At 42.5% G+C, this 16,711-nt stretch overlaps 1 protein-coding gene across 1 annotated transcript; it reads left to right on the forward strand.

Moving 5' to 3' along the window:
- The first annotated feature begins 11,848 nt into the window (after positions 1 to 11,848).
- Positions 11,849 to 14,362, forward strand: LOC147886317 (pentatricopeptide repeat-containing protein At1g03540-like). The gene is made up of 2 exons (XM_087395092.1): positions 11,849 to 13,637; positions 13,878 to 14,362. The coding sequence occupies exons 1-2, from the start codon at positions 11,849 to 11,851 to the stop codon at positions 14,360 to 14,362; spliced, it is 2,274 nt and encodes a 757-aa protein (XP_087251218.1).
- The last annotated feature ends 2,349 nt before the right edge of the window (positions 14,363 to 16,711 follow it).

Genomic DNA, 16,711 nt, shown 5'->3' on the forward strand with positions numbered 1-16,711 from the left:
TTTTAATAAATTAAGAAGGCCATGAGTAAGGGCCCAATATTGAAGCCCCCTAATTGGTCCCAAGACTTTTTTGTAAATCCAAATGTATCTTTGCATTCAGTTGCTGCTGTATTACCACAAAAAGGAGAGGCAGGTAGAATGCAACCCATCTATTATGCCAGCCGCTGATAGCTTACAAAGGTGAAAACAAGGTATGAAGAAATGGAGCAACAAGCTCTTTCTTTGGTGTTTTCAGTCAGAAAGTTTCACTCCTATTTATTGCCTTGACCATTCTTCTTTCTTACCTCTCAGTTTGTATTAGCATATCTAGTTTGCAAGCCAAATCCTGAAGGGAGATTTACAAAATGGTTGTTAGAGCTGCTCGAGTTCCCTTTCTCTTTTATCACTGAAAATACCACTAGGTCCACTATGGCAGATTTACTTACAAGACAGGAGGATCTAGGAGAAGAAAGAAATGTAAGGAGGATATTAAGGATGAAAGGGAGACACCACCAATAGCTTTGGTCTTGTATTTTGATGGGGCTTTTAGTCCTTCATGCCAACAAGGAACGGAGGGGATAGTCTTGGTGAATTTTGAAGGTCAAGAGGTATGGACAAGAGGACGAGCTTCCAAGTATCACAACTAATAATGTAGCTGAGTATAATGCTTTGACTCTTAGTTTGGAGGGTTGTCTTCAAAGTCAAGTTAAAGAATTGAAAGTAAGAGGAGATCCTCAGCTTATTATAAAGAAAATGCAAGGGCATTACAAGTCAATAAGTCCTCATTTGAAGGAGCTTAATCAAAAGGATATGGCACTATGTAGTCAGTTTGATTTTTGCAAGTTCGTTCATATAAATAGAAAAGAAAATCAAAGGGTAGATGAGTTAGCTACTCAAGCCATTGTAGTACAAGATGGGGGGGTGGTTTTTTTTGTAGACACTAGATGGCCAAAACTGTAAGATGTTCAACAATATGTAGAAGAAGGAATGTTTCCTCAAGGGCTAACTCCACAACAAAAGTAGAGATTGGTAAGGAAGGCTTGCCCCTATACTATTGTTGATGACATTCTTTATAAATTGGGAAAAGATAAGGTGCTCCGTCGGGTGGTCCATCCCACGAAAACTAGGAGAATCATAGAAATGTGTCATGATTGCTTTGGTTATTTTGCTTCAGCAAGCACAACTAGGAGAATTCTTAATGCATGTTACTTTTGGCCACGCCTTCTTAGGACTGATGGGGTGTGGCTCTACCCACTCTTCATCTCTTGGACATTCCTCTTTGTCATCTCCATTCCTTGGATTTTGATCAAAATATGCATGTACCATTTTGTGCATTACATCATCTTTCTCATGATTGCTTTGTATAAGTTTAGATTCATGTTCTTGCACTTCCCTCATGCTTCTTCTCCTTTTTTCTCATGATTTTTATGTTAACAGGGTTGGGTACCCTGCATTCGTGTTCGTATTAAATAGGTTGCAATGCAAAGGTGAACGTTTCTGCTTGAAACTCTTGCCACACTCGGAAGTATTCTCAATGCTTGTCCTAAAAGGAACTCTCTCTCTCTCTCTCTCTCTCTCTCATTTTGTATTACAGATTCCAGGAAAAGTTGATCAAGGACATTCTGTATATAGATAGACATGGAAAACAGTAAATCATATCTCATTTACTTTTCAAAAACATTCACGTAATACATTCTTGATTCTAGGAGACGATCCCTCTCTCATACATTGTGTGTTACATACTTGTAGTTACAGCCGATCTCCAAAAGTTACACCCTTACAATTGTATCCTTTCTAATCATACATACTTTTTCCCCTTATTCGGGTGGTCGTTTTCCTATGCTAACATTTTATAGCAAAAATTGATAGTTTTAATTCAATTGTGATTCGTGGGGTCGATGACGTAATTTAAAATGTTGCCATTCCTTTTGGTTCTTTTTCACCACCCATACCTCCTCGTTGAATTGCACATGTGCTTGCAATTCAAAATGCCCATGGTCTTGAATATGCTTATTAGCAATTTGTATGGCACCCTTACATCTTGCACATTAACATAATCAAGTAGGTGATCACATTAATTTTGGCATTGCTCTTCCACATTTGTGGCACTTGACATGTCTGTAAATCGATCATTTTTTAGAGATAAATATTTTTTATAAAGTATTCAAAACTAACATTTTTAAAGCATTTATCTATCATAGAAACTAACGTTTTCACCCAAAAAACTCGAAACCAAAAACCCTAATCATAAAAATATCTAGATTTGTATACTAAACCCTTGAAATGAGCATTAATGCAAAACTATTGTCAAGATAATCATTTAAAAGATGAAATCATACATATATGGGGTATATAATCATCGATAAAACTATGAAAAATGATAGTTATACCAAAATTTTCAAGTATAATAGCCCTTTTCAAGGGTCCAATCCTAGACCGATGAATTTCATTTTCATCTAGATTTTTATGTTAGGGCATGCTAGGGCCATGGAAAGTTGAATCTTTATTAATCTTCCCGATTAAAGGACTCATTATTGTGAGAGATATTTAGGACAATACAAATTATTATCCTATGGTTCCATGAGACATTTATCCGTTTATCCCAACAAGTTTTCCATAGGCTAAGCACATAGAGTGGACGCATACAAACAATGGTATGCGTGCGCAATTCCCCTATACCATTGGAATTTGTTTAGCCATTCAAAACCCTCTAGTATTGATGTCATTCCACACTTTAAGTAATAAGTTTGTCAAATCCTATGTCCTTATGTTCAATACAACATAGTATTCAATTAGCTATCTTATGCATCCACCCTCTCCCCTCAATCCTCAAACACGGTATCATAGCCAATCATGCTCTATCCATTGTGAGCAAGTGCAAACCCTTGCTATTATTAAGGCACACACCCTTACACTTGTCAAGGCATAATCCCTCTTTCTTGATGAAATTTTAACTCTTGTTTAGCTCACCTTGTAGAGCTCTTCTTCCTCTTTGATTTGGTTAAGAAAGTTCTCCATTCCACCTTATGGAGCTCTAGTTATCCTCTTTTGAGACATTATGTGTTCTTGTGTTTTAGAGATGAGAGAGAGATGGATTTTTCCTTTGTGACACTTTTGTAAGATTTTTTCAAATGAGAAGATCTATCGTGGACGTTTCATGATTGGTTTGTTAATCAGGTAGAGCAATGCCTACTATGAGAGTGCTCTCAACGGAAGCAAGAATGGAAGAAGGAGAGAGAGAGAGAGAGAGAGACAGAGAGCCACACAAGTTTTGGTGGGTGCAGAACACCCTAATCTTCTTTTTTATTCATTTATATATGTGTTTGAGTATTGTACATAACTGGGGTAAAGGCACAGTGACCTTTAACCCCCACAACCTCCCACTTAAAGGACAATGTGCCTTTAAGGGAGAACAACTAGTGAGCATACTATCCAATGCCCATCAATACATGACAATACTCAAACCGTTGACTAGGTAGACTCTTCGTCAGCATATCTACAGGGTTATCATCTGTATGAACCTTGACAAGCTCTACGCGCTTGTCCTCAAGTACCTCCCTGATGAAATGGTAGCTGACCTCAATGTGTTTGGTCTTTTCATGAAAGACCGGATTTCGTGCTAGCTGAATAGCACTCATGGAATCACTATGCAATGTCGGTACACCTATATGAATCCCCAAATCTCCCACTAGCCGATCAAGCCATATAGCCTCCTTGCAACCCTCTGTGGCTACAACATACTCAGCCTCTGTGGTAGACAAAGCAACGCACTTCTGTGCGCGAGATATCCACGACACTGCACCACCTGCAAAGATGAACACATAACTAGAAGTGGATCTCCTACTATCCACATGCCCTGCATAGTCTGAATCTATGTACCCAAGTACACGCATGTCTCCTTTACTAAAGCAGATGCACATCTCCTTGGTACCCTTCATGTACCTCATGATGCACTTAACTGCCTCGCAATGCCTCTTTCTTGGATTAGCCATATACCAGCTAACAACTCCCACTACAAATGCAATGTCTGGTCTAGTAGCTATCATAGCATACATAAGACTCCCAACTGCTGATGCATAAGGAACCTTGGCCATCATGGCCCTCTCCTCATCTAATTTGGGACTATCTATGTGACACAGTTTCACATATGGAAGCAATGGAGTACTCACTGCCTTCCCCCCTCCATATTGAAATGCTGCAATACTTTTGTAACATACTCTTTTTGTGAAAGCCAAAGGAGTTTCCTACTCTGATCACGTGTGATGCGCATACCAAGAATATGACCTGCAAGTCCCAAATCCTTCATATCAAAGGCCTCATGCAACTTAGCCTTTAATGCATCTAGCTCATAAGTATTCTTGCTAGCCAATAGCATATCATCCACATATAGTGCCAAGATTATCAGGCTATTATCCTTAGCCCTTTTAGTGTAGAGGCAGTGATTAATTTCACTCCTTCTAAAACCCTGGGACCAAATGAAAGCATCAAACTTTTGATATTATTCTCTAGGCGCTTGCTTAAGACCACAGAGACTCTTCTTCAGCTTGCAAACTAAATGCTCTTTGCCCTTTTCTTCAAAGCCTTTCGGCTGCACCATGTAAATTTCCTCATGCAATCCCCATGCAAGAAAGCTGTCTTGACATCCATCTGCATAAGCTCCATATCCTTTGATGCCACTAGTCCAAGCATGCATCTAAGTGTGGTCATCTTCACAACCGGAGAGAATATCTCATCAAAGTCCACACCCTTCTGTTGCTTGAACCCTTTAGCGACCAAACGGGCCTTGTACCTAGGCACATCATCACCTGTGACCTTCATTTTGTAGACCCATTTACATGGCAATGCTTTCTTTCCATGTGGCAAAGAAACCAAGTCCCAAGTCTTATTCTTCATAAGTGAACTCATCTCTGATTGCATAGCATACTCCCACTTGCGTTGATCCTCACGCATCATAGCCTCTTTGTAGAAGAAGGCTCCCCGCAATCAGTAAGCATCACATAGTCTACCCCTGGAACAAACCTATTAGGCAATCTAGACACTCTAGATGATCTTCTCAAGGGCATTTCAGCTTGTTGTCCCACCTGCATATATCAGCCACATTTGGCTCATCATTTCCACCAATAGATGATCCATCATCTACCCTTGATTGTATACCTGTGGGAGTACTTGGTGGTACCATTTCTTGCACATTTGGTGCATGCACAGCTTGCTGTCTATCAACATATGCAGGTGGATTCACATCTTGGAAAGTGATTCTCCTCATTTCCATATCCCTCATGGGTGCCTTATGCATCTTCTTCTCATTGAAGACTACATCATGGCTGCATATGATCTTCTTTGCTTCTGGATCCTAGAGACGATAGGCCATCTCTCCACTTTAACCATAACCCAGAAAGATGTATTTCCTAGACTTAGGATCTAGCTTCTTTCGAAGCTCTTTTGGCACATGTGCATATGCCTCACACCCAAATATATGCAAATGAGAGTAAGAGGGCTTCTTGCCACTCCATGCCTCTTCAGGAATACGACCATCCAAACTCTTACTAGGTGATTTATTGATCACATGCACTGCAGTCTTCATTGCCTCAGCCCAAAAACCACCATAAAGACTTGCATTGGAAAGCATGCATTGCAACGTTTCTTGAATGGTATGGTTCATCTTTTCTGCAACTGGATTTTGCTCTAGAGTACGAGGGGATGTGAGCTCCCTCTTAATCCCACGTGTATCACAGAAATGATGAAAGTCATGAGAGAGATACTCTCCACCAATTGTCAGTTCGTAGGCATTTAAGCGTTCTACCTGACTGATTCTCAACCAAGGCCAACCATTTCTGAAATACCTGGAACACATCACTCTTCTGAGCTATAGCATAAGCCCACACTTTCCTAGTTGCATCATCAATGAATGTCACATAGTATTCAGCCCCGTCTAATGACCGTGTAGGCATGGGACCACATACATCTGAATGCACCAAATCAAGCTTTTCAAACTCTTTCTTTCCCCTTCTTTTATGGGCTGATTTAGTCTGCTTCCCATAGAGATAGTGCTCACAAAATTCAAAATCAGAGAAACTCAAATGCGGTACATAACCCAAATGGCATAAGAGTTTCATTCCATTCTGGCTCATGTGCCCCAACCTGCAATGCCAGAAAAAAGTGCTTGGCTGCTCGGTTATTGCAACAACATAATCAAATACCCCTGATACATGTAAGGGATACAAAGTCCCACACTTGGCACCCCTGGCCAAAAGCATAGAGCCCTTCTGAATTTTCCAACTCTGAAAGCCAAAAGTGGTGTGAAAACCAGCATCATCTAGCTGACCCACTGAAATAAGACTCTTGGTCAACTTAGGCACATGTCTCACATGTTTCAAAATAAATGCAGACCCATTTGCAAAAGAAAACTTTATGTCACCTACTCCCACTATGTCACATGCATAGTCATTTCCAAGATGCACACAACTTGTCTTTCCACTGTCATAAGTGGAGAACCATTCCCTATGGGGAGTAACATGGAATGAAGCACCAGAATCCAAAATCCAATCCTGGGAATATGCATCATCTGAAGTGGTAAGCAACTCTGCAGATAAACTAGACATGAAGAGAACGTCATTGTCACTATCATGTGTGACTGCATTGATCTCCTCGATCTTCACTTTTCCTTTGTCCTCCCTTGGACTCTCTTCCTTTTGATTTGCACCCCAATTTGCATTCTTTTTCTTATCCTTTTGCTCTCTTTTCAACTTGTAGCAATCCTTTTTCATATGGCCCTTCTTGCCACAGTGGTAACACTCAATGTTCTGTGCCCTGGATTTGCTACGAGACTTCCCTCTTTCTTGGGACCTCCCCCTGAACTGTGATCTACCCCTTTGCACATTTAAGGCTGCATCCTGCTTGTTGCTGTCCATAGACTTCCGTCTAATCTCCTCGACCAACAAGCTACCCACAACATCATCAAATTTCAGTACTCCACCACGTGCAGAGTTACTGACAGCTATACGGAAGGTATCCCATGAGGATGGCAATGAACATAAGAGAAATATTGCCTTAGTCTCCGCATCAAAATTCATCTTCTAAGCCTGAAGCTGGCTGAAAATAATATTTAATTCATTCAAGTGAGAAGCAATGGAGACCCCTTCCTTCATCCACAGCTCAAACAACCTCTTCATGAGGTAAACTTTATTAGAGGCAGTTTCCTTTTCATAAGTGGCACACAGTTTCTTCCATAAATCTTTCGTAGTCTGCTCATTTACTACTGTGAAATAAACTGACTTTGCAAGATAAAGTCTAATAGTAGATTTTGCTAATGCATATAACTCATTTCAATCATCCTCAGACATATTTGCAGGCTTAGCTTCAATCCCTGCCAAGGGTTTAATCTGCTTCTTTTGAATAAGCACATCCCTTATTTGTTCTTTCCACAAAGAAAAGTTTGTCCCATCAAACTTTTTAATGCTGAAAAACTCCTTTTCAGACATGGAAGAGGATGCCATGATGCCAATAAAGCAAAATCCCAAATGCTATTGCCTACAAGAGAGAATCACACCAAATACCAGGTGCACCCAAATGTGTATGCCACAATAGAATGAAATATCACCAAAACTCATGTCTCAAAGCATCTGACTCATGTGCATATACTATGAAAAGAAAATGCCAACTACAATGGCAATCCAAAATGCCAATAAGTGCCAAATGACTCAAGCATAGACACCGTCCACTGGCATATGCATTAATAATATCTCATCCAAGAGAGCATAGCACTATCAGTGCATCACTTGCAATGTGTCAAAGCTGTCCCTCAGCATAAAATAGCATCCATGTGCAAAGCGTCCATAAAAATAGCATCCCACAAGGCAATTTGGGCCTATCAACGCATCCAATAAGGACCACAAAGCATCCAAATGGCCTATAAATCATCCACTGCAACCCAATGCACACCACGAATGAGCGCACACTGCTCAAACTCTGCAACTAGAGTGATCTACATAAGGTATGCTCAAGAAATCATAGTCCCACGGTAATGACCGCTACTGAAAGTAGAACCTGAGATGCCTCAAAACATGGGCGCCATTGCATATTGGACTCAGCAAGAAAATCTGCAAATATCTCTCTTCTGCCGGAACTCCAAAATCCCAACCGGTGAGTGAGAAATTGGAGTCAACACTTATCCACTGCCATGTGGCATAAATCTAAGGTTTCAAAACCTTAGAATGCAAAATGCATAACAAAAAGACGAAATCGAATACACAGAGATCTATAACTCTGAAAATCCTCCACCGAATCGTGTAAGAATTGACAGGTAGGGGTTTTTAGGTGTCCGGAACGCAATGGGACAGACGGTTTTGGAAACCGTTGTCTCAATCACTGGGTCCAACACACGGATTGAAAAACGTTTTTGGAAACAGAGCTGTTTGTAAACTCCACCGGAGTACGAATGATGAGCAACATAGAAGTTTTAGGACCTCCTGAGTCCACCGGAACTAACAGATCTGCAAATGGTTGCTCCAAACTTAAGTTCCAACACTCGGGCAGAAAAACGCAGAAACTGATACAGTGAGTCAAAAATCCAATGAAATGATTCCAGATTCAAGAATGAAGGTGTTTCCAAGCTCTTGAAGTGAAGTGGACACCAAAAGCAAGCAATAGCTGCCTCTACAAGTCAATACGGAGTCTCTGTCATCGAACGGAACAGGGAAAAGCTCAAAAAACGACTTTTTCTTTGAAAACACTTAAGAGGCTCTCAAAACCACTTCGCAAAACCAAAGTGACTTTTCCAAAGGTTCCTCCAAGGTCTCTACACACTCAGATGCAAGTAAAGTCACCCACAAAGCTTCCCACAGAGCTTCTCCTTCCTCCACTAAGATGCTGAGCTTCCAAGCATCACACATGCTCAGCTAGATCACCCGGGCTCTGATACCAGTTGAGAGTGCTCTCAACGGAAGCAAGAACGGAAGAAGGAGAGAGAGAGAGAGAGAGAGAGAGAGAGAGAGAGAGAGACAAAGACAGAGACAGAGAGCCACACAAGTTTTGGTGGGTGCAGAACACCCTAATCTTCTTTTTTATTCATTTATATATGTGTTTGAGTATTGTGCATAACCGGGGTAAAGGCACAGTGACCTTTAACCCCCACATACTAGTCTACATAGAAAATGAATGGGTTGCCCAAAAGATAGTACCAAAATTTTTGAATATTGTACACTTTCCCAAAGATTCCCTTTCATTTGTTTAAAAGTTATCTCCATCGTTGAGAAAATTCATAATGCATAATAGATGGGAAAATCAAAGAATTCTTACGTGGTTGAGCCAAAATGGACCCAATTGCCATCTTGGATGCATGCATGCACATGTAAATGGAAGATGGGGTAGCTTCTTGAGGATGGGTTTTATGGCCATATCTTGGATGCTTGGAATGCTTTGTCTCATTCTTTGTTCCACTTGAATTTTGTATTCTTTCTTGTGAGTTGATGAACGGGCACAACCACATCGGCAAATTTTTTAATGAACTACTTACACACACACACACTAAGGAACCCCATGAATGCACATACTTTCTTCAAGTTATGCGGATCTTTTAGCTCCGGTATGGAATTAATTTTTTACTTTTGAATCATGATGCCTTCACTTGAGATTGTGTGTCCAGCAAGACTGCTGAGACATGCAAAACAACATTTGAAGGGGTTGATGGAGATTTCTACCTTCTAGCCATTTGGAATACATTCTATAGACACTCCATGTGCACGTGCTTCATACTATATATGGAGAAATCATCCAAACAAATTGTTACCAATTTGTTTGATGACTTCCTAGAAAATTTCCACCATGAAGCACTAGAATGTGGTGGTGCATTCTTCAACTTGAATGATACTCCCCATTTGGTGATGAGTGTCATGTTCTCTTGGTATTTTCTTCAATGATCATGATTCGATTGTACCCATTGTATCCATTCATGAACAAATACATCTCACTTCCTACTACTTTGTCCAGGATGCTATCCATGAATAGTTACATGAATTGGTCATTGATCATCCATTCATTGAATTTTAGTAGTCTACACAAACTCTCAATTTGCCATATTTTTGTGGCACAATCATGATTGGGAATAGCCAAGCGAATCGATCGACCTCGTAATGAAGCTACCTTTAGAACTTGGTCAATTTCAGCCTTCATCAACTTGGCATAATTGGGATTCATTTGGTACCTTAGTTGTGTCAAATTGGCTTGGCATCTAGATTGAGGGGAATTTGGTGTTATGTCAAATTTTGTGGTACCTCCTCAAATCCATGTACCCTCATGCAATCACATCTTTGTACTCTCAAAAAACTTCTCAGGCTTTCTTGAGGAATTTGTTATCACTAGATGATGTCAATTGTTGAGCTTTGTCAATTGTTGAGCTTTGAGTGTTTATTACTTTTGTCTTTGATGGAAGAGACTTCCACATCTAGAAATGAAGAATCAAAGACATTGTTTGTGGGAAGGAATTTGTGCTCAATTGTCGATGCTTTCTGATAATGAAATGTTCTCTATGGCTAAGAACTAGAGTCCTCAAGTGAACCCTTTCCCATATGTATTAAGGTTCACCACCGGCGACAAATCTGTGGCTATGAATAAGAATTAGTAGGTATAGTGCATAGTTTTAGTTGTCTTTTTTTCACACTTCCATAGCCCCTTTGGCCGAGGGCTCACAATTTTCACCTCATTATAATTGTTGGGTCAAAGGTTACAGAGGAGTGCCTACTTTTCACCATCCATCTCATCAAAATACTTTTGGCCATTTGATTGACCTAGCGATTCCTCTACCCTTTGAGGGAGAATTCAAGAACGTTCCTGGTTTGTGGTTTAGATTAAAAAACTAGCTTTGACTTGTTAGGAATATATTTCATGTTCTCTTAAGAGGAGCTCCCCATGTTGTTGTTGGAGCTGGAGTTGGAGGAGCTGTAGAGTCCAGCAGCTCAAGCGTGAGAGAAAGACATCCCCATGCTTTGCTGCCTACTAGCAATTGAACATTGTAGTTGACCTGCAAGACCTACCAAGACTAGTTAGCTTGGTTTGGCTCACAAACGAAGCTCAAGAACAAGGGAGAATGCAGCTTGTGTCTGACAAGGTGTCTAGTCATTCCTTTCCAACACTTGAAGGATGGGCTAGAATCCCACCTTTCATCGACTTGGGGCTGGCATTTGACTGCCAGGGAGCCCTACTGAGCCAGCCCTCATCCTCCATGGTGCCTCTCCAATTGCCTGCTAGTGGTGTTGGGTCAGCGCCACTAGTTGGGTTTCCCGAAGTGGAGCAATGACAGCTTTGAGGACCTCCCCGCGCTAGTGGTAGTGCTGAAATCTCAACAAGCCCCTGCCCAGCCAACATTTCCAGAAATGCAGCCCCGTGAAGCCTCATGGAGGTTTGAGCGTCTCTTTAAGGCACCTCAGTGCACTTTTTGCAGGCTCTTACAGCCAATCCCATAGCCCTCATACTATTTGGGCCAATGAGGAGCTTTGGGCATTGCAAGGCTAGAGCTGCAATGCCAGCCCAACATTCTCAGCTAGCCCTAGCCTGTGAGAGTTGATTCCGAGCGGGACTGGGAGATCCCCACTACTAGCATGTGCGGGGAAGCTCTCTTAGGTGGTTGGGGCATTTGCTCACCCGAGCTGGCTGCCCGTCCTTAGGAAGCGCAAGATGTCTATCAGTCTCAACCGCCCTTCCCGTACGATTCCATACGATAGTGCCGCTTCTAGATGGCCATGTGTGTGTGGGTGGGTGTCGTGGGAAAAGAGGCACTAGATGGCCATGTGTGGGTGTGTGTTGTGGGAAACCAGTCCCATAAAGCAGGGGAGTCGCTCTCCAATTGTCTCCCCAAAAAAGAAGATGCAGAAAATCTATGGCGCTGTTTCTGTCTGTAGTTTCTCCTCCTTTATCATCGGTATCGGGCGTAGCTTATCTTGCGCGGGCGCCGCTGTCCTTGGTGCGAAGCCAACGACCCATCGCAGGATGTTGCCCGCCTGCACTTCTCAATTGCTCGGTCAGAGATATGGAAATCGAATTTGATAAGCATCAGGATCACCTTACTACTCTAGATTGGTTCCATCAAACAAGCCTTACCAGGAACTTTGACTGTTTTCCTCACAGCATGAATGAGGAGATCCTTCTTCAGCTCGGTCCGCATACGAATGTTGCTACCTATGCTTCGCTTTTGAGGCTTTGCACCAATGCCAAAGCTCTCTCTCAGGGTAAACGCGTACATGCCCACATGAGAGGTCGTGGCTACGCGGGCAACAGATTTCTTAGCAACCTTCTTGTCGAAATGTACAGCAAGTGTGGAAGTCTGGAGAGTGCACGGTCTGTGTTCTACACTACAATATGTCGGAATATGTACTCGTGGTCTATCATGATCGCCGCGTGTGCCCAGAACGAGCAGGGCAACGAGGCACTACAACTGTTTTGTGAAATGCAGGCCGAAGGCTTCGAGCCAAGCAAGGTCACCTTAACCTGCGTTCTGGATGCGTGTGCCAGTGTGGCAGTCTTAGGGGAGGGTCGAGAGATCCATGCTTCTATTGTTGGCCACGGGTGGGAATCTGATGTCATTGTGGGGACAGCCCTCGTCAATATGTATGGTAAGTGCGCAAGCCTGGATGATTCCAGGGCTGTGTTTGCGGGGATGCTACCGGGAGATGTTGTCTCTTGGACTGCTACGATCACTGCTTGTGCCCAGAATGGGCATGGGAATGACGCCCTACAACTCTTAGATCAAATGCAGGCCGAAGGCATCAAGCCAAACAATATCACCTTCATCTCCGTTTTGGATGCATGTGGCAATGTGGCAGCCTTAGAAGTGGGTCAAGACATCCATGCTGCTATCGTTGGCAATGGAGGCGACTCTGATGTTGTTGTGCGAAATTCACTTGTTGATATGTACGGCAAGTGCAGTAGCCTGGATGATTCTAGGACTGTGTTTGCAGAGATGCCAATCAGGAACGTGGTCTCATGGAATGCCATGATCGGGGCCTGTGCTCAAAACAGGCATGGCAAGGAGGCCCTGCAACTGTCTTTTCAAATGCAGGCCGAAGGCTTCAATCCTAACACGGTCACTTTCATCTGCATTTTAGATACATGTGCCAATGTAGCAGCCCTAGAAGAGGGTCAAATGATCCATGCTATTATTGTCGGGGATGGATGGGAGTCCGATGTTGTGGTGGGAACAGCCCTTGTCAATATGTATGGCAAGTGTGGGAGCCTGGAGGATGCCAGTTGTGTGTTTGTAGAGATACCTCTGCGAAATGTGGTCTCGTGGAATGCCATGATCACAGCTCATGCCCGAAATGGGTATGGCCAAAAGGCCCTACAATTGTTTCGTCAAATGCAGGCTGAAGGCACCAAGCCAAATGAGATAAGCTTTGTCTGCGTCTTGGATGTGTGTGCCAGCTTGGCAGCCTTAGAAGAGGGTCGCAAGGTGCATGCTACTATTGTTGGCAATGGATGGGAGCTGGATGTTATTGCAGGGACAGCCCTTGTTAACATGTATGGCAAGTGCAGCAGCCTGGATGATTCAAGGGCTGTGTTTATAGAGATGCCACTGCGGGATGTGGTCTCCTGGAATGCTATGATTGCAGCATGTGCTCAGAATGGGGATGGCAAGGAGGCCTTAGAACTGTTTGGTCAAATACAAGAAGGTGTGAAGCCAGACATGATCACCTTTATCTGCATTTTGGATGCATGTGCCAGTGTGGCAGCCCTAGAAGAGGGTCGAGAGATCCATGCCACGATTGTTGGTGACAGGTGTGGGCTGGATGTTGTGGAGGAGACAGCCCTTGTGAATATGTATGGCAAATGTGGGAGCTTGGATGATTCAAGGGCTGTGTTTGCTGATATGCCACTGGAGGATGTTGCCTCCTGGAATGCCATGCTTGCAGCCTGTGCCCAGAATGGGCACGGGCACGAGGCCTTACAACTGTTTGATCAACTGCAGGGCAAAGGTGTGAAGCCAGATAAGATCACCTTTATCTGCATTCTTACTGCATGCAGTCATACAGGCCTTGTCGGTGGTGATGGGAGGCGATACTTTGCCTCGATGAATAGAGACCATGGCATAACCCCCTCAGTGGAGCATTATGTTTGCATGATTGATCTTCTTGGGCGACAAGGACTCTTGGAAGAGGCAGAGAGCTTGATCATCAGCATGCCATTTGAACATGTCAATTCAGCATGGTTGAGCTTGCTTTCATCATGCAGAATTCACAGTGATGTGCAGCGGGCTGGGCGTGCTGCAAATTTTGTTTCAGATTTGTTTCCACAGAAGTCTTCACCATATGTGTTGTTAGCAGAAATCCATGCTAACATAGGTAATTCAAAGATTACTGCAATGATCAACAATGTTATGAAGAGGCAAGTAGTGTGATTGCATGAGCTTGTTGTCAAAGAGACGTCACTTGCAGAGTTTTGAGTGGGGCAGGATAGAGGCAGCGTATGTCCCTTGCACAAATGCAGCACTTTATGGTGTTGATGAAAAAGGAAAAAGAGATACATTGGTATTAAAGCTGAAAGCTGGCTATTTGTTTTGGGCTGAATTCCACTCCTCCAGGAAAAGTTGGCATCATGACTAGCATTCTATGGTCCACAACATCTTCTCTTGCCAAAAGTATATCGGGGGATGCTAATTGTCTCCCTAAGGTGATAGTTTGGTGACAATGTCGTCTCACACCCGATAAAATGTTATGCTGGTTAAGATTTTCTCTCTTTAATGTAAGGATGGAAATCCTTTACCTATATCAAAAGCATTCTTTCGGATTTCACTCGATGCACATATGTATGTACAAGCATGTGCTCGAGAAGTGAAGCCCATGCTTTCCTCGCCCTTGACAAAGTAAACCATTTGAGATCGAAACATTACATAAACGAGCAGTAGGAAAACCTGATTGAAATGCAAGAAGCTCTGGAGTTCCCCTACAACTATACAATAAATAATCTCAGGTGAGAACCTACTTTGGACACTACAGCTCAACAGAGCTCAACAAAGAAATGCACAAAAGCAACTGCACGGATGAGTCAGGTCCTATATACACCATGTTGAAGCGAATGCCACCAAAGTTGGCATGAGATAAGGTGACAAAAGCTACGTTTGACCTTCAAGGCACTGGTTCCAAAGGGGATATGATGTACAAGACAAGTGCAACATTTTGAAGATATGACAGCATTAGCGTCCCTTGTTTAACGTTTGCAGCAGGAGTGGGGGATGGGGTCCTTTGATGACAATTAGACTTGAATTATTATCAAACTCAAAATTTGACGTGTTCTAAACTAAGCTAGTGTGTTACATATCTAGAGAAACCTCTTGGAGAACAATATTTACATATAAGGTTTTAAAATTTCTAGGATCTAAAGAATCATAGTGAAAGGAACTTGGTTGATGTAAACATGGACCTTTTGCTTTCAAAACATGTGCTATCACTCATTATGCTATTTGTGGTAGTTGTTTGGGTGGGGGGGTGTGTGCGTGCTACGGCAACAGCTTCGTTTTGGGATAGCTACCTTGTAATATAAAACATTCAACGTTTTCACCCAAAAAAAAGAGTGTGTGTGTGTGTGTGTGTGTATGAGAGAGAGAGAGAGAGAGAGAGAGAGAGAGAGGAGACATATATTTGCGGTCATTGAGGGAGTACAGAATTGAGAGTATTTGGCACGAGTTCAAAAGAAAAACATTGAACTAATGGTCAAAAATTGATGGTCTTATTTCATAAGTCGATTGATGATCACATGGGCTGCAGTGACAGCTAGTAGAACGCTCTTCCTTGAAGAAGAGGTTGCTGCTTTGCTGTCCACTTCTCAGGCAGATATTTCTTCTCAGGGAAGAGGCCATGACCCTGAAGGTTGTTGTTGTACATAGCTGTTTATTCTCCTATAAATATATGTAAATATGACTGTTCATATCAAATGCTTTACACTTAATGTTCAGGAGATGTGTGACAGTAGGAAATGGAAATCTGTGTGGTTGTATATCAATAGATTTCAGCCTGACATAGTGGCATTACATGAACACAATCAACATGTCTATGCAGGAAAGATAGGTCATTATTGTAGCTATGATATCTTCTATGCTGGGGAGCACTCTTTCTCAAGTGTAGTCTTTCTGATCAAGCATAAGCTTCAGTCAGTTATTGCTTTAAATGACAATCAAGGCAGATGGATTATTCTTCAATGCATCATTCAAGGCGAGGTGTTTGAATTTGCTTCTGTCTATGCACCTCAATCTTCTTGGGATAGAACTACAATTTAGGATCCACATGCTCTGCATAGTCTGAATCTATGTACCTAAGTACACGCATGTCTCCTCTACCAAAGCAGATGCAACTAGTTTGCAGTGGCTATTGCTTCTGCCCAATACTGATTCGGAAGATGCTTTTCACTAGATCCACTTCTGGTTATGTGCTCACCTTTGCAGGTGGTACAGTGTCGTGGATGTCTCGCGCACAGAAGTGCGTTGCTTTATCTACCACAGAGGTTGAGTATGTTGCAGCCACAGAGGGTTGCAAGGAGGCTATATGACTTGATCGGCTAGTGGGAGATTTGGGGATTCATACAGATGTACCAACATTGCATAGTGATTCCATGAGTGTTATTCAGCTAGCACGGAATTCGGTCTTTCATGCAAAGACCAAACACATTGAGGTCAGGTCCCATTTCATCAGGGAGGTACTTGAGGACAAGTGCATAGAGCTTGTCAAGGTTAATATAGATGATAACCCTGCAG

The sequence above is a fragment of the Dipteris shenzhenensis genome, chromosome 24 (assembly GCF_047967505.1).
Source record: "Dipteris shenzhenensis isolate YYH24624 ecotype China chromosome 24, Dip_SZ_1.0, whole genome shotgun sequence".
In the NCBI taxonomy this organism is placed as follows: Eukaryota; Viridiplantae; Streptophyta; class Polypodiopsida; order Gleicheniales; family Dipteridaceae; genus Dipteris; species Dipteris shenzhenensis.